The sequence below is a fragment of the Vidua macroura genome, chromosome 3 (assembly GCF_024509145.1).
Source record: "Vidua macroura isolate BioBank_ID:100142 chromosome 3, ASM2450914v1, whole genome shotgun sequence".
Taxonomy (NCBI): Eukaryota; Metazoa; Chordata; class Aves; order Passeriformes; family Viduidae; genus Vidua; species Vidua macroura.
In genome coordinates this window covers 78,553,753-78,578,665 of record NC_071573.1, presented here as the reverse complement: position 1 = coordinate 78,578,665, position 24,913 = coordinate 78,553,753, and the positions used below count along the sequence as shown (strand labels likewise).

Sequence of the window (24,913 nt, the reverse complement as noted above, 5' to 3'; positions counted from 1 at the left end):
AGGCAGCAAGTGAGTAACCCAAAGTCATGCGGCTTTCTGCCATTTGTGAGGTGATGGTAACTCAGCTTCTTCCAACAGATCCCTGACTCTTTCACACTTGAAATGTTGTATGTTTCCTACAGCTTGAGCAGAGAACAAAGCAAAATGAAGCACAAAAAACCCCACCTGAGGTGTCCATACCATGACTGAAAGTGAGAGGAATTTTCTGAGCAGCCACTTGGACTTGCTCCAGTCTCCTCACTCCCTTACATTAAAATGTGGCGGCTCTGTCCACTGTGCATTCTGCTCATGAACACAAACAAACTGACTGAACCCACTGAAGTCTGGACTGGGATTGCTGTTGGTGCCCTGCAGGCTACAGTGCAAGGGTGAGTTGGGCTGTGGTGAGGGCACAGAACTCACCAACTTGCGGATTTCACATTCGAGGTTCTGAATACAGTCCAGCTTCCTCTTGCGGCAGCGCTGAGCTGCAATCCGGTTCTTGCTGCGCCGGCGGACATCGTGGATGAACTCCAGCTGCTCTGAGGTTAGCTTGTGCATCTTTATCATCATCTGGAAATCATTCCTTGGAAGATCTGTGATTTGATCAACAGGAAAAGGAAGTTTCACCTAAAACAAACACAACACAAGAGCAAAGAGTCATATTTTGCTTGCTCAATGCAAGCTGAACAACAGTGAGTGGAAGGACGATTATTTTTGCTGCCACCCCCTCAATAAACAACAAACCAAGTTTTACATTGAGCAAGTTCTTCCCTTGTGGCACATTGTGGAGGTCCAGATGGTAAGGATAAGATGATAATCATACTTAAATCAGCAAGACATACGAATCCCAGATAAAAAATTTAATCTTTCTACAAAGCTTTAATAAATGATCTCATTGCATTTAAAGAAGGTTCTGTCCACTAAGAGACATGGCCTTTTGGAAAGAGTGAAGTACCTTGCTGCTATTATATTCAAACTAGTTTCAAGGTAGGGGCTATTACCACAGCAGGAAATGTGTATCTGCTTGGACTGCAGGACTGAAAGTTTGATTAAGTATGAGGTTAAAAATACAACCTGACACCTCAAGTGGATGAAAAATAATGTATTGCAATTAAGAAAGGTCACCTAATCAGCATTTCAACTAAGCAAAACACTGTGTAAGAAGAAAGGGTCAGAGGAGTGTGATGCAACATATCCTATCCTGCTAAAATATATACATTTAAAAATAAACCTATATATGTTGATACTCTAATATTCTTGCAGACTAAAGAGCACTGAAATTGTATTTCTTGAAAAGGTCGGGGTCTGACTTCAAGAATCCTAGCAATTATACATTAAAGCAGAGCAAAACACAAAGCTCCCAGCAGTCTGAAGCAATGAACACACAGCGTGTCAAAACTGAAGAATGGTGGATGTGCTCAAAGCCTTTTAGGCTTTTTTTTGCCCAAAATCTATCAGCTTGCTCAAATCAAAGTAAGCACCTCCCCTTAGAAACCTTGCTTCACTTAGAGCCTCGGACTGATAACTATCAAAAAAACTGATGTTCTTCAGCCAACTGTTTTATTTGGTGGTCAGATAAGAGTCAGCTGACAAAGCTGAAGGAGATGCAGAGTAATTAGACTGACCCCTTCTTTTTTTTGAGTCATACCCACACTGCCCAAAAGATGGCAGTAAATATTTATGTTTCTGCCCCTATTTGGTACAATCTAACCTCTGGAACAAGGAGACTATTCCACACACAGGCTATCAAAGAAGGTAAGTTGCTCCAGCCAAACGAAAGATATGGGTTGAAAACATTCATTTGATATTTAAAACATGTATTTTCTTCAAATGGCACACTTAATAATTATTTGGAAATAAGTAACAACATGGATTATAAGTTTTCTTCTTCAGAGAGCTGAGTTGTTGAAGCAGACCAGTTTGCTGAGGACACACGTACACCAACACACAGCAGTGGCCTCTGGCATCGACAGTCTGGACCCTCACCAGGCACCTGAGCCTGCCAGTAACCAGCTCCTCACCTTGTTTATAGGTGTTCTTGGCTGTTTTCTTGTACCCTTCTAACATTGTTCTGTGCATTGTCAAGCCTGGGGTACGTGAAGTTCTGTGCAAACACTTACCACATTCTTTGAGATGGCTTCATGCCCTGAATGTTCATTCATGCCCCTCTGCCTCACATGTCCAGGCACTGCTTCATAACACACTACTTGACAGGTCAATTTAAAGCAGCAAGGAATGCCAAACACTGCCCAAACCCTCCCAAATTCTTGCTTGTACACACAAAGGCTGACCTTAGGCACGGGGATGTGAACTACCTTGTTTACAGACTGCCAGTTAATGACATGAAACTTGTTTGATTTCCCCTCCCGAGCCTTTGGATGGTCAACATAAACTCAGTGTAACCTGCTTTTCTCTCAAGCTTCTACCAGGGTCTGAAAATGAAATGATGTCTTCCTCTGAAAGACATCACAGTTTCACTGCAAAACCAGCCAGTTCATGTTCACAATTTTTCTTTATTTTCTTAAGACCAAAATGGAAAGCAATATTAACTTTATTTCTCCCTACCTCTCCCTTTCAAAACATATTTACTTGCAAGGAGATGTGCTTGCAGCTGGAATGAAAGAGAACCAATTTAAATATGTCAGGTAGAAGTTGCTGAAGGGAAATGAGAAAATAAATAAAAAATATTCATTTAAAAAAAAAGGGATTTAAAATAAAATCATCTACACAGCAGATCAGAGACTGCTATCAGTAATCCCAGCATAATCCCACTCCTGTCACAGGCAGCACTGCACAGGATTAAAAATGTGAAAGGGAAAGTGGAAGTGAGTCAGACTCATTTCCTTCACCATTCACAGCATTTTTATTGCCTGTCTCCCTCTTCGAAATCAGCTGTCAACTGAAAAAAAAAAACCCCAAAAAACACCAACCCACCAAGCTTTTGGCACGGACACAGTGAATAACTGCACCAGGGTGTTGCTGCAGTGAGAGGCTAAAGTGTTTTACATCTGCACAGGGCAAGACTCTCAGCTGCTATTTATCATAACAGAGTGGTGAGTCATTTTGCTAGAGCCTGCAACTGTGCAGTGGGTGGGATTCATCTGACTCACCCAGAGCTGCCTGAAATGATGGGTTGGGACTATCTAATGTCCTGCTCCCTTCAGATGGCAATGCTGCACAGCTTCTCCCCCTCCTGGCTGCAGAAGGAGTGGACTTAAAACTCAGAAAAGATTCTTCATCTTACAGTATCTACGGGAGGTGAGAGAAACTTACCTGAGGTGTCTGAGAAAGACAGTCAATCTTTTCTAAGATATGAAAGAAAACCCCAACGAGTATGCTTTCTTGTGAAGTTTTCTTTCTAATTACTATGATTTTTTAGTTCAAACTATTTCAAATTTGAAACGTCAGTGGGATCCCTGCTCTTTTGAGGAGTTACTCCAGCCAGAGCTAACCTCACAGAAATCCAAAATCTTCCCTTATCAGCACAATTACTCTTTCCCTGCATTTTTACACCAGCATCACAAGCTTGCTTTCCACCACACAAGTAAACTGACGCCTTCTACCACCACTGCAGACTCTACTGCCCCAACTTTGTCAATCCACCCTGGGGAAAAAGGAAATCTGGTTAGGATTTTGTGGCATTTACCACCCCCACCCCCCACCCCTTATTAGCATTAGGATGCCAGTGGAAATGTCAATGCTTTGAGAGGCTAAGGCAGAGCAGTGATGTAGACAGACAGGGACAGCGACTGACTCAGCACATGCAAAGCCCATATATAACCAATTAATTCCTTCAAGCTTCACTAGTTAGTGCCAGCTTAGATCACATGCCAGTTACTGCTGTTCTGCTCATCTATTGTACTAGTTACTGCTGCTGCTCTCCCCCCTCTCTTTTTCACCTGGAATACAGGAAAGAACCAAGGACCTGTATTCATTCCCATTAAAACATAAAATGTTAACTCTTGGGAATTTCTTTATCCTATGAGAAACCTTAGCTTCTTCATTCTTTCTTTATATCTTAATTAAGACATCATCTCACCCTAGCCAAGTGTTAGTAAAGGCAATGAACTTCCCAAGTGTCACTTTAACATCACAGTAACTTAAAGGACAAATATATTATCCATAAGAAAAAGCAACCATTATGTAGTGGGCATGGGAAGGTGGAACTCATTGTACCAGTTGGTCAGTTGCTCCAGAGCTGTAAGAAAAAAACCTGCTGCCTTAGTGCCCTCAAATCCTGAAAGCCTCTGACACTCAAACTTGCTGACTCCTTGGAAGGCTCTCAGGACTCACCCAAGCAATCCAGCCCAGGGGATCAATCATATTAATGCCTTTTAAATGCAGAAATGGGTACTTGGCTTCACAAAAAGAGCCCAAGGCATTGATGTTGTGTTTTCAAGTATCTTCCTTAGCATGCAAGTCTGTCTTCCACAAACACTCAGGAAGAAATTCATTCCAGGGCAGGAGCCAAGGAGTGTCCACCAGTGATAGGGGCTCAATTGTCTACAGGGTATTTCAGGCACCACTTGTGGTCCTACAGACTAGGGACCTATTCCTGTCCTAATTTCACCTGGACAGAGGCTATCTAAGCTAATGGGCCATACTTTGTGTAAGGGATAGCCAAGATGTATTTTCTCATCCTGCTGTCTACTGGCACAGGTAAAGCCTTCAAAACACCTCCTTTTTCTAGGTGTCAACTACACCAAGATGGCAGAGGACTGCAAAATGGGAACAATGAGCCCAGGCAGTGAAGATCTACCATTGTGTCAACAAACCAGGGTCTAAATTGTCCCACTTCAGATCAGCAGGTTTCACTCCAGTGTGTTCCAGCTTACACAAGACAACTGATGGCCCCGTAGCGGCATGGGGTCAACTCCAGCCTCACCTTGTGAGGGCCATGGGAGGCGTTTGGGTCAGCAAATGCAGCCTGAGAGGGCACTGCTGTGGAGGCAGCCTGGGTAATAACCTTTGATTTCCTACCTGCCTCACAGAAGTGGGGGACCAGGCTAATCCCACGGCTGAGTGCTTTAACCCAGTAATCAGGAGATGTAGATGGGATTCTCATCCTTTAGCCCATGATTTGGACTTGTATTCAGACCACACACTGCTGGTACTTAGAATGCTGAGCTGACCTCTTCCCATTCACTGCTTGCAGTGTCCCCAGCTTCCAGCCCTTCAAAGGGCACAACAGTATGACACTCCTGCTGTTTAACAGGCTTCTCTGAGACCAGGGATAGCACAGAAACACTGACAGAAGCCACAGGTGCACTTAAGAATGGAAGATCAGACAGTGAAATGACAGGGGATAAAGTACAGTATTTCTCTGAAAGAGTTGCTTCTGCAGCTCAAGAACTGGAGTCCTTCAAGAGCTTGTGCAAGGTCTTCAGACCAGAGTACAAAAGAATTGGTTGTAGGGCTCCACAAAATAATACAGTGTTTCAAAGGAGCCTCCTGAGATTTCAAACCCTCAGTGTTGTTGTAATCCAGCAATTCTTTGCTACCAGTATGGATACCATTCCTACTGAAGAGAGGAAAGAAAACAAAACTTCCATGAAGTCTATCTTACAAGACCAATGTTTGACAAGTCACCATTTAAACAGACATTGAGAAACAATTCCCAGTGCTCTGCTGATGCTATCCTAGTCAGGAGAACATCTACCTGAAAACAATCTGGAGACTAATTTTTCTCATTTTCAAAATTGCAAACCTAGTAAAATCAGGAAAGCTGGGGTGACTGATCATCAAATTCTGGGAAGGTATCACATACCACAGCAAGTTAAAACCTTCAGAGGTATTTTTCTTGCTTGCCTTTCATTCGATGTAACATTCTTCACTGAGTAGGAATATTAAACAGTGAAGCAGTCTCAGATGAGGTAACTCAATATAGTTACAGTACATTTCTGGTAGAGCAGCTTTGGTTTACTCCTCTTTTCTGGGGCTCTGATTTGCAGTATTTTGCTAAGCACCAGCAGATGAACAGGGAAAGGGTGGCTGCTCGTCACTCAACATGGAGGGGTTTCAACTCTTGCTGAAAGTTATTTACCTACAATATCCTCAAAGGTCTAATTGCATTAGCTTTCCCTTTATGAAAATTTCCTTTGAAAAGCGAGTCACTAACCCAGGCGGGAAATGCTTTTGAAATACAGATGAGGAGACACTGAATGCAACTCTCTAGATAGTAATAGTCCTTGAAAAACTCCACCTCTTACCTTTGTTTATTTTTTTCATCAGAAAACTCACTTATCATATTAGACTGAGCTGAGATTTCTTTTTAACTGGTTTAGTAGTACAATATTTTTTACAAATTTTCTAGCAGATAAAAACTCTAAAGTACTTGCTGAAGAAAAGGAATACCAAAAAAAGTAGGTAGTGCAGAAGTTTCTGTTCCTTAAGTAGGTTAACAGATTGACAGACTACTTCCTTCTCAACAATTAATTATTTCAAGGCTTATTGTTTTGTTGTTGCTATTTTAAGCAGGATTGTCAGAACCTGCCTGTAAGCACTGAGCTTTATGTCTTCTCTCTAGTATTATATCTCAGTAATTGATTTTTCACAGCCTGTGGAGGCCTGAGAGAACTGAGTGAAAAGAGCATCACAAACTATTAAATATTTCTGTGAAGTCCCAGTAGCTCAAGTAACAGCCCTGTCCCTGCAACTCTGTACCATGGGTACAGCCTACACTGCACTTGCTGCTTTTGTCAGGAAGCCTTAACAAAGGGAGATTGCAGAAGAGTCCTGGTGGCTCCAGGAAGGGAAGCAATAAGCAAGGACATCCTGGAGAAGATTTACCAAGTGGTGTTGCAAGGACTGCCACCTCCTCTGACAGTTGTGACTGCCTTCTGCACCTCCAATAAGATGGAGGCTCGTCACAAGGTGGGGTCACCTTCACCCACATGGCATCATGCTGAACCCTAGCACCCCACTTCTGCACCAAACAACTCTGGCCATGTGCTCCGGAATGGCATCTGTCTGTGGGAAAGCAGAATGCCCAAAAAAAGCAGAGAGAAGCCTCTCACCTACTTCTCACACAATCAATACCCCAGCAAGTGATGTTTTGTGACATTAATTCTGGCAGCAACAACACTCTGTGAGCCAAATTATGACCAACTAGGTCCAAATTCCAGGGGAACTGAGCAGCCCTGTGAGATAACTGATGGTCAGAGTCCACCAGGCTTATTCCCATCAGGCCATCCCACCCCAATAAAAGCTGACCTGCAGCAGAAGAACCTGTGTGGCCACTCTCCAGAAGGTCAAGCATGTCACCCCCAGATATCTTATCAGGTGCTTTTTGAATAGAAGCCCAGAAAACACTGTGTGTTCTGATATGGAGGGGGAAAGGGCCCTGTCTGTGAAGTCATCAGGACAGGAAGGGCAAAGCAACAATTTCAGGAATGGAGAAAGATTCCCATGCAGCTTGCAGGGAGGTGAAGAACAGAAAGCTGTCCATTTCAGACAGTTGTGAGTCTCTGCTGCTGTTTTAATCACAGCCAAACTGCTAAAAGCAGGTAGAGCAACTTATACAAGAACTTCCTGCTGCTGATACTTATTTTCTACTGTCTGGTTTAAGATACCCTTTACTGAGCTTTCCACAGCAGATCTTGCAGGATACACACCCAAGTCACTGTATTAATACAGTATTGTTTAACGAGGCTGCAAAGTCTGCTCTTGTATTGGTAACAGCCTTCAAAAGATCAATTTTTAAACAAAATAACAAAATCTCTACCAAAGCACTGGTGTGATTTGTTTACCCTTGGCTTGTTCAGGATAGTGCAGTGCAACCTCACGGAGCATTAATTTCCTCACCACACTTTTAATCTCTAGCAGTCCTAATCAAAATACCCTGGGGGAGAAAAAAAAAAAAAAAGGGCGCCTTATCAGCAGTCTCAGGGTGAAAAGTTGCTCAGCACAGTTCAGAAAATCTTCCCCAAAGGAATCCAGAACCAGCAGCAAAACAAGGAGTGGAGCAGACCTTTCCTAGCACTGTCTCAGAGCCAGATGTCTGCCTGCCAGCAGCACATCCAGCTTCCTATAGCTGCCTGTTTGTTCCTTGTGTGTCCCTCCTCTCATCCATGCTCTCCTGCACATATTCACATACCTTTTTTTTCTAGGAAACCACCACCTGTAAGCTTCTAATTTCACTCTTCCAGGCTCATTTTTGCTGCAGCATATTTCCACACAATTAGGTAATTATGACAGCTAATTAATTATCAAATCTCAAAAGGCTAACCTCTGCCTGCTGTGCTGCCTCATGCTGAGCAAGCAGCACACATGGGTGGAAATGGATGGTTCCTGGTCCTTGCTGCCCTCTGCCCCTTGTAAAGACAGGACTTCACTGAGTAACCCAGCTACAGCCTGGGCTGCTGTAGGGCTTCCCAAATGAGATATCCTGCACACTATCCCAGACAGCCTCCCAAAGAGACTCCTCTCCCTTCTGCATCGTCCCCTGCTTACAACATGAGGACAAAGGAGAACTGTCCTCTCAGAATCACTGGTCCAGTGTGACCAGGGATTAGGACACCAGAGGCTCCCCTGGCTCTTCTGCTCTTTCTGAAAGCTAAGCAGCCACCTAAAGGAAGCACTCACATCTGTCTGAAAAATAAAGCCTGGGATGAAGCTGGAATAAAGACTGAGGGATAGAATAAAGTTCACTCTTTTCATTTCCACTCCATAACTAAGCCCACATGGTTCAGAACTGGGTACTCTCAGCATATGAACCCTCCACTCAGAATATGAGCACTTGTTGCTCCCCACACTGAACCAAAAGCTCTCAGTGGAGTTTTTCAGCATTACTAGACGAAGCTGATACCTGATTTTACTCGGATGTTCTCTAGGTCATGCAGATTCCTAATGAAACTGTGAATAAATGTCCAGTCTTTTCCACTTTCTGGGCTCCACAACACATCTCCTTGATTTAAGTCTGCCCTAAAAGTAGTGACTTCACACAGACAGTTTATTGGTCATGGTTAGCCAGTTATCACTGCAGCACCTTCAGCTGGCCCACCTCTAGTTTTATAGAGGGCCCCTCTTTCTCCTCCCCCTCTTGGGGGAGCTACATGAAAATTGACAGCTTGCTCTTCAGCCCCAGATCATTCCCTCGTCATTCCCTTAACAATCCTGGAAATTAAAGGATAACTTCTCTCTGAAACCATTCGTGCCATGGATGCTAGAGCTCTGAACAAAATGTCACAGGCAGGGAACATGATCTCAAGTTGTCACATGATAGAGGCAAAACCCAGTACCTGAACGTGCAACACACGTGCACACACACACACACACACACACACACGTGTGAAGATGACTTGAATGCCATTCCCACAGCACTGGGTGGCCAGCTATACAATTGTTTGAGTAATTTCACACCTCTGCTGGCAACATGAAGCCTGGCTCTTCAAGCAAGCTGTCCAACCCTTGATGCCAGGAAAGGCACAGCTTGAGGTTGCTCAAACACACACACAGCAGTAACAAGTGGAGCTGGAACCACCTCAGCAAATTAAGAATAAGGAGCAGTGCTCTGTGCCACAGAAGTGGGTGAGGAAGGGAGGAAGACAGGACACTGCTGGCAGAACCCTAAGCACATCAGTGCACTCTTATCATTCAGCAGTTTGTTGTTTTCCTACACCCAAAATTTTAGAAGTGCCGAACACCTCAGAGATCAAGCAGACCTATTAATGTGAAGTCAATCATGTGCACTCAGCTGATGAGGGAATAACCAGAAGTTACTCTTTGCCCCTGTAAACAAAGAAAGTGCTGGGGAAATGCAAAGTCATTTGAGAGAATCAAGGAGAGATTAATTGGGTCATAACAACTGTGATATATGTACTTATCTTAAATCCCTACCTCATGCCCTCTGTCTTGCACAGGACATGATTCACTGTCTGCTTCTGAGAATGACCCAGACTCATCGCTGGAGTTTGTTCCATAGGATGGCTCACATTTAATCTGGGCTCGGACCGGGTTGTACAATCCGTCCCCCACCACGCCGGGCTCCTGGTGCTCCGGCGCCAGGAATCGGGGGCCTTGGGAGCAAGGGGAAGAGGAGAGCTCGCAAAGCCGCAGGCTGCAGGGAGAGCCGCCGCTGCCGTCCTCTGCATACGAGTAGGAAGAGCACGAGCTGGAGGTCCTGGTTCTGGTTTCCAGAGGAGGAGAGCGAGGGCAAACTTTAATTGGCACCGGACAGCTGGTGTTCGGCCGCATCCTTCCCGGCAAGTGATCGGCTGTCAGTCCGCTGTGCGAATAGGTCTGAGAGCTGGGGAGAGACTGGCTACCGCCGGCCCACAGACCCTTTGGCACAGTCTCAGTGAGGTCTTTGTCCAAGCTGCTCACACCAGAATATGAATGCACCGAAGTGTTTACTTGGTCACAAGCATTTGAAGAGAATATAACACTCCTCCTGTCCAGTTCCCCTTCTTGCTTACAGAGAGTTTCAAAGCCAGGCCCCCTGAGTGGTGATCCCACTGAGAAGTTGGAAGCATCCTTCTGCATGGCATGGGACTGTCCATAGTTCCCTGTGAAAGGGACATAATCAGTTTTGTGGTCACCCTGAGTTGTCCCTTTTTCAAAAGGGCATGCTGGACTCCTGCCAAAGTGCTGCTGGGAAGTGCTGGGGAAGCCAACCAAATCTATGCTTTTTGTTCTGTTGAAGAAAGACCGCAAGCAAGAAGGAGAAGACCCACTTTTTGGCCTGTCGACACAAGTGAGGCTTGGCTGTTTCCTGTCCATTTCAACATCTCCTTCTTTATCCCTGATATCAGGTTCATCTCCAGACAGGCAAAGCGTGATGCTTTCTTCATCGTTCTCTTCATTCTGAGGCTCACTTTTTATCTGCCCCATAGCAAGTCCTGATTTGAGGCCATTTCCAGAGCTCTCTTCACTGAATGTGCTTGCAAAACCTGAGGTACTGATGTGTGATGTGTTGTAGACATTCTTGGTACAAGCAAGCTGGTATTTCTTGTATCTGGGGTACCGTGTTACTGCATCTTTATCCAAATTGTCCTTGCTATCTCTCAGCATGTTGGAGTCGGGCAGCATCCCTTCGCTTTTGTCTGCTCCAGCAACAGTGGTTTCAAAATTGAAGGGTTCTTGGTGCATCCTCTCCCTTGGGCAAGATATTTTTGACGTCTCCGATTCCATCGTCTCCTCCTCATCTCCATCGGAGTTCTCCTCATCGTGCATGCGCTGACAGGTGGTATCTTTTTTGCACAGGAACAGGCCATCTTCGTTGTTCAGCAGCTGTGTCTGAAGGAAGCTGAAGCAGGAGTCCTCCAGGTTGTGCATGCGCAGGAACTCAGCGCAGTGGATGACCTCCTGGATGTTTTCCCTGCTGAGTAACAGCTTAGCAGTGTAGGCAAACTGTAGCAATGGACCAAATCCCCTGACAGTGACCTGCAAAAGTAGAGAGGAAATTGCCAGTGTTACCATCAGCTTTTGTTATCAGCCCAAGTCCTTCATCATGTGGTTAGATAAACTAACAGATCTGGCATTCAGAAATAAATACTGCTCAGCACCAGCTGTTCTTCTGCCACACCTGCAATGACGCTACATCCAGGAACATTGCTCCCTTTGTGTTGCTCCTGTACATCACTGTACAGGTTGAATTGAGACTATTTTTCCCAAGTATCTTGAAGATCTATGAACTAAGTCTCTGCCCTAATAAAAGACTGACAAAAATAGCCTGGACACTACTAAGTTTTACATGGATTTCATTTTAACTCTGCTACAGCACCCAACCATGAAAGTACCAATTAAATTTTGATTCTTGTGCTCTGATGGAAGGTCCAACGAACAGCGGTTTCAAGCTTAAGATACCACTTATCCAAAAAGTGTTTTGGGAAGGAAACACTTTGTATTACAGCAAAATTCAACAGAAAGCATCTTTCTGCCTCTTTCAAAAGCAAATAATTTCCTTTTTTTCTTCTCAATTTTTTTGCAAGCCATTGCTGAATACATAATAGGTAAGTACAGACTGCATAACTTTCCTCCATCCCAAGGAGATTATTCCCCTCATATTGTTCCTGATTTTAGTAAGCCTGAGGTACAGCTAACAGAAAAGAAATTAATATTTATAGTTCAAATGGTAGAAATTATTCTGAGTCCCTCCTCAGTACTTAATTTCCCACAATTTTCTTTGTAGAAAGAGTAAAAACTGTTTCCAGGAGAGTGATCTTTAGTCAGCTGTTCCAGGTCTGACTTATGCACTGCTACCCATCTTGTTTTCTTTCCATACCATCTGTGTTTAACATTAACATACCATATATTAAAAAGTACACAGTTCCCCCCCCCACTTTTTTTACAGTTGTATCTTTACATACAGCTATCAAATAAGTTGCTAAGCCACATAGTAAACTATAGATATTGTCTATTTTTGACAAAAATACTTTGACTGCCACTAACTTCTCTTACATTTTTTTCTCCCAATGGGTATGAAACAAAGGGATTGGAAAAATTATTCTTCATGAAGCAGCAAGAGGCTGCTTCAGAACCACAACATACCATCAAGGATTAAGGTTTCTGCACAAGAAAATTCTGCGCTTTGGCCACAAGGTTGTGATGTGGAAGACCACAACTCAATTTCCCATTGCACCAGCCAGCTACTACATGACCCTGGTAAGTCCCTTCAGTCTCAATTCACTGAGACACTTTCTTGCAAGCAGCACTCATTCATCTGAGTTCCCCGTGCTTTGCATACCAGGCAAAGGCCTCTAGATGGGATCAGCACAGCCAACACCTGCATACCTGTGTGAGGTTGGGATGCACGGCCTGCAACCTCCTTCTGGATGCAGATGTCTCTGGTAGGCATCCCCTCAGCTCAGTTTCTTTGTTTAAAACAAACAAGAAGAGGAAGCGCTGCTGTCTCCTTTTGTTTTTGCAAAATGGCCTAAAGACAGAAGGGGAACCTAGAAAGTAGGAGACCAGGTTCCTTCCTCAGGCTGTGAGGATTGAAACTCCCATTTCCCAGCTCCTTAGAAGGGTATATTTGGGATGCTATGGGATACCCTGAAGGTGAGTTGCTTTTTACTATTCTTCCAATTGAATTAATGCCACCAAGCAAAGAAGCTGCTCAAAAGGCTGGTGAGCCATCAGGCCATGAATTTGCGAAGGTCTATTTCATGACTAGGGTGTATCTAAGTGAATAATTTGGTTCATCTCAATGAAAAGCCTAAAAAGCCCTATACTGCCTCAGGACCAGCAGTAGAATTCACAGATTTTTATAGAAAATCCTGACTTCCAGAAACAAGCCTTTGTTATTCATGGATTTGTACTTAAGATAGCAGATTACGAAGGCACCTCAAGTGGTGCAGATTTTGATGGGGAGAAAAATATTTTAAAACACCTCAAAAATTGCTCCCAATAGCTATTCCATCCATAGTATTACTGCTCTATCTGCTATTTTAAGAAGCAGTGCATTTTCATGCACATACTTATACACTTGCACGTTCCTGTTTAACAATACGCCTCTGGTACAGAATTGCCAAGATTTACAGCTGGCTATTAAAATAAAAATCTCTGCTTTATCAGTGTTACACTTTCTGCCTATTTGTTAGATTATCAGCTCACTAAAGGCCTATCTGCATTTTATCTATGCGGCATGATTAACAAAATTGCTCGAGAACTTAATGAGCTACTCGCAGGCTGATGGTAAGATCTTCATTGTGGGGGCTTACATATTGCTGCATATCTTGTAAGCTCGGCAGCAGCGTAGGTCTGCAGGGACTGTGGAGCACAAACACAGCTCTCCTGGCAGTGGTGTCACTTGGCCACTAGGTGGAATGGCTGGAAAGCAAATTAGAATAATTTTCTGTGCTGGGCCAGGGTTTCACCTGCCTGCCTGCCACCCCAGCACAGGCACTCTGCACAGCCTCGGGCTGACTCATACAAGCCCACAGCAAGGCTGTCTCCCACGCTGACACAGGCTTTTGCTCCAGGTAAAGCAGCACGGTAACAGACAGCAGCGAGGCAGCTGTTAGAGCTGCTCTGCGCTGGATGTATGGGAAGCAGAGCACGAGACTGTGCCGTGGGCTCCCCGTGGTGCCCAGCAGATGCCTCATGTGTAGGATGATGAAAACTCCGAGCAAATGTGTGCCTTGACTTCCCTTGGAGATATTACCCAGTGACACAACCTTCACTCTCACAATCTTCAGATCCAAAGGGGGAAAGTTTCTTTTCAAGCACCCGGCACTTGTCATTGCCCTCAGGCAGAAATCTCTCTAGTGCCAATTCTTGAAACTGCACAAACAATAACTTTAGAAACAAACGGGTGCAAAGCTTGCTGCCAAGTGTGAAAGCCAGTGCAAGCTCTGCCTCCTGAAGCTGTCTAAATATTGATTCGGCTCCCGTGGCAGGTTCCCTGCCTCGGCCCCACCAGTTTTGGGACTGCTTGCATCTGATGCATTCTGGCAGGAAGGCTGGAATCGAGCCACTGGAGCGTGACTATGAACACCGCACATCGGGAAAGAAACAGCTTTGAAGCTGCATGTACTACCACCACACAGACATTCCTCTAGGAAGAGATAAGGACAGTCTTTTAAAATTATTTGATCTGACTGATGCATCCCAGTGAAAAAAGTCAGTGAAAACAAATTGATCTATGTTTGCAAAAGGAAAGAGATAATTTGTCTGCTATAACAGTCTTCATTTACACGTGAGAGAGGCCTTTGTTAGATGGGTAAAACCCATGCCAGCAACAATCCCAGGGGTATTTTTTCTCTATTGAAAATAAGATGCCCAAGAGTTGTTTGCTTTTAAGCCTTATTTTCTGTATAAATTCATGTTTAAGCAGGCAGGTCAGTTTCTGGGAACCTCCACTGGGCACCCTGACCAAGCTTATATGCCAAGTCTACTACTTCCCTGCCTTTCAATCCTTTGCCTTATTCCAATTTCTACCCATTTCTATTATTTAAGCAGAATTGATTGGCTAGTAGAAAATGAGCCAGAGAAAAGGTAAAACATACATATAAAACAACAGTGCTCACATAGAGAGAAAAGCAAAGATCCTAGCTTCTTGGAGGCTTGATTTCTTTCCCTTATGTTTACTTGTTTGTTTCCCTTACATGTACTTGGAGCATGCCAAACAGCCCACCAAGACTAAGGATAAAGCACTTTATTTGTCTTGCTTCTGTCCCCAGTTGGTCTTGTATGCATTAGAACCATCTAGTGCACAGAGGACGTGGGTACTGCAGCCCTTCCTAAGGTACCTGGCACACCTCCTTGCTCGACAGCAATCCAAGAGACCAAGTCCACGTGCAGCTCCTGCCTCTGCTGTCCTGCCACAGGTACACTGTGCTCAGTGTACAGTAGGGAGGTCTGTGTCAATTCGGCATTGCGGCGATAACAAGCCTGACCCTGGTTAAGGTGACAGAAAACGACTTCTCCTGCCCTTTATCTGCCTCTTGTCTTTCAGACTGAGCTAGCTGAGCTGGGGGACGTGTTTTGTATGGCCATGCCCTTGTGAGTGTGTGCTATTGAGGAACAGGCTGGAAACAATGCAATGATATGATCACCATCAAGAGATGTTAATCAGCATTAGCCATATTGAATTTACCAGCAAAACACAGAGAGCAGCCCTGCAGAAAGTAAGCACGCAAAGTCTATTTTAGTTCAGTTTGACATTGCTTTTCTCCTTACAGAGTCCTGGGGAGTGCGATGCTCTGGTTAGTCCTAATTGATTTAAGTGACCAGACTTCCACTACTTCCTTTGGGAGATCATTGCCAGACTCTATTTAAACCTCCTTGTGAGGAAATATTTCCCTTATTTTCCTCCATCATCTCTCATTACATTTCCTCGATGCATTCCGGGTAATGCTTTTTCCTTTTGGAGAAATAGTTGTATTGTTGTTAGAATCTCTGCCTTCCCTTTTTTGCTGGTCATTAACAAAAAAACTGGCTAATTCAAGGAAAAGAGTATTGATCACTGTCAGATGGGAGAATAAGAAGCTGAGAAGACAGTCAACACTAAACGCTAGTAAAGGAGGCAGCATTACAGATGCAAATAGAGCATTCTCAGCAAAGCATTCTTCTAGTTCTGGGCCCGTACTATTCTAAAATTAGGAGGAGGGTTAGCTCACTTCCACATTGGGAACACCATCTTTTTGTAAGGGACTTCTGGGTCAGAAATTCTATTTTAAACGTATCTGTACACACACAAGGCACCGTGGGAGATGCAGCACTGTGGGTGAACTGGCTCTGGCTCCCCGCTGTACCCATGTCCCCCATGAGGGCTGATTGGGCGTGCCATGGAGGCCTCTGTGCTGTTCTGAACACACGGGACGTGGCCTCGGGGCACACGCGGACGGGCTGAGCAGAGTTCATCAGTGCATGCTCATTAGCGAGCTGCCCAGACTTCCAGATGTCTCAAAATCCCAGACAAATAGACAAAATCCTCCAATTCTGCACAGACACAGTATTTCTTATGGGGGGTGGGAAGGAAGGTTATTTCCAAAGGAAACACGGATGTCTGGTAACCCCACTCGGAATGGCATCTGTATGAAAAGCTGCATCTGGAGCAGGGAAGGTCAGCCTCTGTGAAATGCCAGCAAAGTCTGACTTCAATTTAAAGAGGGAAAAAGTGATTAAGGGCAAGAAAAGATCACTGTAAACATGTAGGAATGTAAAACTTGGCAAGGCAGTATCTAAAATGGAGCAAGGGAATGTTTACAGAAATCTGATGCAAACTAACATCAAGAACAGAGAAGAACTGTCTGGTTTGCTATGGGGCGCTATTGGCATTTGCAGTGAAAAGAAATTAAAACATAGGGATTTTTTCCCTGACTCTTAACCTAACAGTCAATTCAGAGCAGTCTTGGAAAGCTTTGCAGGGAAGATGATGGATACTTTATGTCTGGGTACTGCAAAGGAAAACTAACAAAGCACAACCTTGTTCTGGAGAGCTGGGCTTTAATTTAGTAGACTTTTCCAGGGCTAATTTCTGTGTTAATGAGGGCACAGTGCCAATGATCTGCTAGAAAAGAGCAATAAAGTTCAACAGCAAATGCACATGTAATTGTTCCTTTCCAAATAAAGCATACCTGAGGCACATGCAAAGAATAAGCTCATAGGTGGTGGCGTGAGAGGGCAGAGCCCTCTCCTCCCCTCCAGGGATACAATGAAATCTGCAGAACATTAGTTGCTAAATCCTACTGAATCGGGGGTAATTTCAGTGGTGAGACCTTCAGACCCACTGAGAATGCACAAGTCCTGACAGAGCAGCGCAGGCGCATGTGATTATCTTTACACATTTGAGTAGACTTGTTAAAACTCAATAAGAGCACTGATAGGTTTGCTGTGAAGCATGCAAGCTGCTTGTAGGTTAATGGTTTATATTTTTAGTATTTTGATTTTCAGGTTAAATTCATCATCAGGCACCTAAGAACATTTAGAAACCCCTCATCTCTTAATTTCCAATCATCAATTCAATTAAGCCATTTTGTGGGGAAGGAAGAAAGGAAGATTGAATCAAACCTCACACGCTGAATATCAAATCTCAAACTAAGCATTATTTAAAACAGCTGGATAGAAAAATAGCAGATATGTAACTGTTTCTTGCAGAAATCCAAATGAACCAGTTATTCACATATTGTTTGATAGCAGGTCTACTGTGGTACCTGTTTTACTGGCCTTTCAGCATTGCTACTGCAGTCCAAAGGCACGTGTGGAGCTTTTTAATCCATCTCAGCCCTGATGTTGTCTAATAAGCCCAAGCATGTAACCAACAAACCACCAACTTCTCACTCAGCCAGCGGGTTCCCAGCACTACAAGTTATATAATCAAACACATGCTAGAAAAATAGGAGATAAGATTAGTGACAGTTAACTGCTGCTATTTTTTTTCACAGCCTGAAGAAGGTCTCTGGGATTAAATATTAACTCTAATCTTATTCGCTAAAATTAGCACACAGTGTATTCTTTTTCTTCTACAGCCAATTGCAAGTATAGCACAGAAGTTATTTTCAGAGGGTAATCTGATAACCAAAATCAGTCACCAAAGCTGTTATTCCATTAAGAATTAAGAGACTTCCTGGTTATTTACTTGGTTATTTTTACCTGGGGTAGTGAAGCCTGGCTTTTTCCTAGCTTGAGCCTATTTGGTTTTGGAAAACTCTCTGAAAGATTTAAGTATATTACTAGGCTCAAACAGGTCAGTCACATGTGTAAAACCAACGGTGTTAAGACATCACGGTTTGTTCCTATATATGCACACAGGCTGGAATTGTTTTGAAACCATGATCCTTTTACATAAGGTGGGAACATGCAGGAGGCAGGAAAAAATCAGAAGAGATGATAAACAGCAGAGTACTTTTGTAAGGCAATGCCACACCAGTATTTTACTGCATTTCCCCTCTTTAACAGCATTTAAATGTTCTCTCACCAGCAGGTTGCAGATGTATTTCCCTTATTTATTTGCTCATATGGTTGTGGAGCTCCTAAAATGAATAATCACTCTTTAAAAATTCCACTTGGGTGAGAAGATCAGCTGGTTTTTGTCTTATGTAAGCTTTTAAACAACAAAGGAATGTACAAGAAGCTGATGGAGAAGACCAACAAAGAGAGGCCTTTGTTTTCACTCTAAAAACATTTTTTTAAATTAAGTAGATACCCTGCCAACCCCAGTATAACATTCTGCCTCTTTTGGTAGTGCATACAAATTTTGTGCAGAAGAGTAACCTGAAGGCCAAGTGACAGACATCGCATCACATTGCAGGGGTGGGAGGCCACCACGCCATCACCACACATTCTCTGGGCACGAACGCACACCAGGGGAGCAGAGAAACTGGACACCCACCTCCTTTCTTTAGGAGGCACATTACCCAATTACTAATTTCAAAAGTCCCCCTGGAAAAATTGCCATCTGCAAAGCCACACCCTGGGCTGTCTAAGGAGTATCCTGGTGTCTTTCCAGTGCATCCTCCACAACAGCCTCTTGAAGCTGTCAAACTGAGAGCTTTAAGAAGATGCTTAACTGCCCTTAGCAGTACTTTTACAGAAGATGCCACACTGGAAGTGCTCGTGCAACATCCAATTTTGTGCCTTCAAAAGAAAAAACCCTACAAGTGCCCCCCTCAGCCTTCCCCCCGAAATCCCAGCTGTTGGCCAGACAACAAATTTACTCTAGAAGCCCTGACTGTCTGTGTGAGAGTAGAGGGAAACCAAGTGACTTCTCATTCTCCTCTCTCTGGCATAATGAACACATCCAAGGGCAGCATGAGCACTTCAAAAAGCCTCCTCCCTCGGCACCCGAAAGGGAAGGAGAGACCAACATCCCTCAGTGCCCGCAGAGCATTCCAGTGTCAAGTGTGACTGCAGGAGGTGAGATGGGGAGGAAGGAGAAGTCATTCACGCTCGGCTCGCCTGGAGGATGGGAAGCAATAATCACAAACTGTGTCCACTGCTCCGTGAGAAGTGCGTCAGCGCTGACAGCAGGGCAAGTGGCTTGGAATAGATTGCCAAGCGCAAAGATGGCATATACAGCCACTGGATCGATGACCATGTTTCTGGTTATGTCAGCACTCGGCCACACATGGCTCACGGGTGGAGTGTAAGAGTGGAGGCACCCACATACTTGGGTTTGTCTGAATCAAATTCACTGTGGCAATAGCCCCAGCTTTGAAACACTCTCAAAAACCCCAGGCCTTAAGTCTGAGGCCAGTAATGTCAGAGAAACCAAAGGGGAAGAGAGAATCAGAAGTTGTCTAGGAAATTAAAAAAATAACCTAGAGTGTAGTAAAAGTAAAAATAATCTCTGATCCAACTGCAGTGCTTATTTTAATCCACAGCTTCTAGTTTTATTTCCTCTCAGAGTTACTGAAGCCAAATTGAAATTCTTTCAACCTTTCAAAAGTGAGACTGGTTTCAAATCAACGCAAAGAATTTACTTTTGGAAATCGTGACAATATCCCTGCACATTTTCAGCATCTCTGAAAATTCTGAGGAAAAAGCAATTTGTTGAATTTGCCACACCTTTTGGAATATACACTGTTTATTGAGAAGGAAGGTAGAAATCATAGGCATAAGCCTAATACTTTGCTGCAGACAGATCTCTGTGCAGGAAGATGCAGGCATCTTACCAAAGATCAATGAATACACTTGGAAAACTGAAAGGCTGCAGGACGGGAAGATGCAGTGCTCTTCCATAGCAGGGATGCACTGCCTGCATCACATCTACTCTAAACATTGGATGTTTAGCTGTACCTGCCAGATGTACCCATTGGGCAGCCCGAGGTTTTACCATTCACAGCAGTCTTCTGAGCAAAAAGGGACATTTGCCTGCCAGATGGCTGCTCCTCTGGGCCACAGAGAAACTCAGTCATGAGAAGTTGGGCAGCTCAGGAAAGCAGCTCTGTGCTTCACCTCTCTCTGCCACCTTTGGCAAAACAGCTCTTGGACTGGAGGGGGAAACTTCTTAAACCCCTGCAAGCAAACCTGCCACATGATACCTGCCAGAGCCCTTATTTTAAAATCTTACTCAGTAACCTGTTTTGAAGTCAAATACCATTTTATTGTTTTTTTCTAACTAATTCTTTGGCTTGGTTGGGGTACGTTGTTGATGTCAGGGGTTATCCATGGCATAACAAGAACATAGAAAACTCCAAGTTATGGCCAAGAGAACACCTGTAGGCAAGCCTAGGTGAAAAGATTTTGGGAGGAGAACTTTGGGGCTGCTAAGGTGAGGCTCTGAGTGAAGGTGTTAAAAAGAAAATTAGAGATGAAGATGTTTCAAAGAACAGTCTCTCTAAAGGGACAACATGGCCACAACGTTACCCAATCAACAAAGCACATGTGAAAACCAGTGGCACTACGTAGCCGTTTAAACACTCAGGCATGAACTGGAAGAGAAAGCAAAGGGAAACATGGTTGTGATACCTGGCTGTTTCAAATACTTTTGTGTTTTCCAGTGCAATGTGCATCATAAGAAACCTGGAACAGATTAATGAAGGATGACATAAAAAGGTGGCTCAGCAGAAATGCTGCCTTTGCTCCCTGGGTATCTGTGCAAGCCATACTGAAACCAGTGGGGAAGGAACAAGCAGAAACGAACAGATTTTAACTGAAAAGCATCATCAGAATTAAAGTGCAACTGTAATTTAAAATTAAAATTAGTCCTACATTTTTGCAAAAGGAAAATTAAACTGACCCCAAGATTAAAAAAGAAAGAAAAACAAGAGAAAGTGTTAGCAGTAAGGGGGGGTGAGGAAGGAGTGGGAAAGCTTTCACAGAATATAAATTGTGAGAGGAGTCTGTGAAAGATCTGTTTAAGTGCATAACATGAGCCAAAGTGGGTAGAAAAAGGGAAAACAAAAGCAGTTTCAGAACTTTTAGAATAAAAGTTCTGGTCCAAATTACATTATGAAATATCAAAATAGGCAGAAAATAAAGATGCGTGTAGAATTTTGCTAATTCAGGGGGGTGCTTAGAGGAGTGGTTCAGAGTTTCTGAAGCTGTAATTGATATACAAGTAAGCACAACAACACCGGAAAATTACTGAGACTTGTAAATTCACCAATACTCCTCTTTCCCAGGCATGGCAGAATGTATTTATGCGCACAAACTATGTAATAGTGTATTAAATACAAAGTGCATTAAATACACTGTAATTACTTTATAAAAACAAGGAGTACTTCACAGCAAGCCACCTCACTACAAGCCCTACTATTATACTCCATGCAGTGCAGGAGAGGAAGAAGCAGGCTCTGTCAGATATGATTTAAAAACAGCAAGGCTGCACTCTGAGGAAGAGCACTAAGTGGGAAGACAAAGGAGCTGGAGAAGAAGCAGGCTCAGGAGACAGGGCTGGGTAACGTCCGAAGCAGCTTGTGGATGCTCTGTCGTGGTTTCCACAGGGCTGATGACACCCATGCTCCTGGCTCTGCCTGTCACCCTGTGCTGGCATAGCACAGCAGATAAAATCACTGGCACCCTTGCACTGGGGCAGCAGACAGGGCTGCCCATCAAACACTGCAACATTTTAAATCCAGAGACGCTCTTGCTGGGCTGTAGATGGAAATGAATGTAAAAGGCTTTACTACTGCACTTCATGAGGTAACCAAGCAATTACAGCTATTAACTGGTAGGCTGAAACCCTGTAAAACTGACCCAGCTTCCTATTTTTAAAAGAAAACCTGCCAAATACTGCATTTGTTCCAGTTTTCCTTCTCCTCCCCTGCCTTGCCATTTAATTTCTGGTATTTGGATGTGCAATTCTTCTGCCATCACCTTGTTTTTGTTCTTGCATGGCTACAACAGATCTGAGGATTACGGTGGCTTTTGTTCCACTGCTTGGAACATTTCATCAATGACCTGCAATGCTGCTCAGCTCAGCAATGCAGGTTTGCAAGGAGAACCAGCCACTGCTGATCTAGCAAAGTTGGTTCCCTCCCATCCTCCACGAGGAGCACTTAACTCTTCTCTCGGTGGCCCAAAAGGTTAACTAGGCTCTGTAAATCCCACCAGAAAAAAACTGTAGGCATTTGCCTTCTTGCTGAGATATCATGTCTGCTATGAGTAAAAGGTAAATGGCTCTTTTAGCCCCTAAAGGAGTGCAGGCTTAGCAGGAGTGACCCATAGTAAAGAGATCAAAGGCTGGGAAAGATGGGAAGGTTGGGCAGCAGCATCCCAGTGCAGCCATGACCTTGTGCCCAGCTCTGGGCTGTCCCCAAGGAAATGACTTCCCCCTTTCTGCTTCATACATGATATTTTTAAGATCTACCCAGAAATTAAGGAGTAGAAAATGCCATGTATCCTAGAAGCCCCAGAAAGACTTCACATAGAAAAATGATGGCATTTCCAGCTTGACTTCCTCAGAGGGTAGAAGGTGGGACTTTACAGCTATTTGTGTGTGTGTGTGTGTGTGTGTGTCACTACATATGCTCACGTGCACCCACGCATGCTAGTGTGAGAAAGAAACTAGATAATGTGAACGTGTGTGAAAGGGATTGAATTAGCCCCATCTGCTCTGAAAAGATTGTTTTTTCCGTGGATTTCTATTACCATCATATCATTGCCACACTGGAGTGATTCTAAAAGGCTACAGCTCTGGCAGCCAGCATCATTACAGCTGCTCAGATTATTAACAGCATAAATAAACTCTCAGAGACACTACTAAGAAAATATTAACTACAATTATCACTGCCTGATAAAATAACGAACAGCTAAGTGTTACTCTGCTGCCTCAGTCACCAGTGCGTATTTATGTGTGCTGTGAGCAATGAAAAACAGTTTATGTGCATACTGAAGCACTCTGGAATTGGTTCTTGATACTTTGTTTTACTTATATTTTTCTAAAGATCAAGCAGCACAGGCTGAAGCTCTGTATTTGCAGAATTCAGTGTACCCTGCCTCCACTCGCGCTGTATATAATCCCATTAATTCCAAGTGAACAGAAAGCCATGCCTGTAGCCATGCACGTCTGTTGGAGGAGGGAGACGGGCAGTGTGCAAGCTACCAGCAGCAACTCTAAAACCTCTTGATGGATTTTTACTCTTGAGCCTTGCTGGCTTTTTCCCTCGATGAGGAGCAAGGGCCCACACGATGTCAATGCCATGTTTGCTGCATGGATACTCCCTGCCTTCACCTTTTCCACTGGCCTGCACCACTTTGGCTTTGTGAGCTTGTTTTTCCTCCCATTTCTTAGTGACACTCTTGGGTCCTGTTCTTTCTTGAGTGCACTGGGGAGATTTGGCTTGGTTTCTAATTAATAGAAATTATTAATTCCCTGCAAACACTGGGGAAAAAAGTTCTTAATCGCATAGAGAGCAGGACATGGGAGCAGGAGCTTCTGATGCCATGTCCCCAGGCTGGGCTCCAGCCCCAGCAACACCCTCCTTGGCAGTCATCTCATCTTCACTGTCTGCTGGAGTTCACCACAAAGAGGAGGAAGAAGCTGCCTGTTCCTGAAACCACTGCAGGGCAGACACGGTGCTGAAGCTCCAGCCCAGGCAGATGGTTCTCACAGCCCCAGGGCAGGAGAGGCTGCCCTCCCCTGAGTGGGACTCTGTGGGTCAGTGCCCACCCTGCCCTCCCACACCTTCCAAGTCTTCCCAGGAAAGAAGGGTGATGGTGGCAGGGTGACACAAGAAGAACAGGCACATTACGGAGCTGAACACACACACTGGGACTTTTCTGCCTGAGCATGGGTGTCCAGTCCAGGGTGAGAGCAGACTCCTGGAGAAAGGGCCACATCCCTGCCAGGTATGAAGGAAAATTAGAAAGATGCTGGAGAGGGCAGCTGCAACTAAATACAGCTAGAAAGGAAGGCAAAACCACAATGGTGAGTGAGAGAAAATAGAAGGGGGGGTTTTCTAAAACAGCGTCCCTCAATCTAAGCCAAAAAAATCATGCACTGTACCTTTAGTGTTTTTATCCCACTGCCTTTTTTGATAGTTTCTGTAGCATCTCATGCTCTCTCCCTGGTCTCTTTTTTCCCTCTGCAAGCCTTTTGTTCCACCAACCCCCACTCCAGTGCTTACTGCCAGCTTCCAGCAGCCACGGCAGGACCACCTTTGCATTTGTGCACCCTGGGGCTCTCCTTGCCTGCATTGGTACAATAGTGACAGATGAAGAAAAGTGGGGTGCAGAGGCAGGAGGAAACATCATCTTTGAGTGCCCCCCTCTGCCAGCTGTAAGGGAAGGAAGGACAGCAAGGAGGAGGTGACCTTCCCCCTCCACAGAAATCACTGTGAGCATGAACCTCTGCTCCTGGGAGGGGAAGAGTCGAGCCACAAGCCTCCTCTCTATTTTCTCTCCAGCATCCTCCCTCTCTTCATTCTCAGCAATTGGCCTCTTCTGGCCACTGAAGCAGGTTAGCTGTGGCTTGGCCTGAATAAGTGACCTACATTAATTTTTCTTCTGTAATTAAAGTTGTCTTCTGTGAAATAATTTGCAAGAACTTTGGAAAAGAAAAAACTGTGTTGTTCCATACACGTTTTCAAACAAAAAAATGTTC

The 24,913-nt window shown here is 44.2% G+C and overlaps 1 protein-coding gene across 2 annotated transcripts in view; it reads right to left on the bottom strand.

The window, feature by feature from the left end:
* The window catches only part of BACH2 (BTB domain and CNC homolog 2), a 180,241-nt gene that overhangs the window by 4,023 nt on the left and 151,305 nt on the right, over nt 1–24,913 (bottom strand). For both annotated transcript variants that reach the window (XM_053974383.1, XM_053974382.1), the window contains 2 exons: nt 9,820–11,364; nt 403–609 (listed from right to left, as the gene is read on the bottom strand). In XM_053974383.1, the coding sequence (XP_053830358.1) occupies nt 403–609; nt 9,820–11,364 (1,752 nt within the window). The remainder of the gene's footprint in view (nt 1–402; nt 610–9,819; nt 11,365–24,913) is intronic.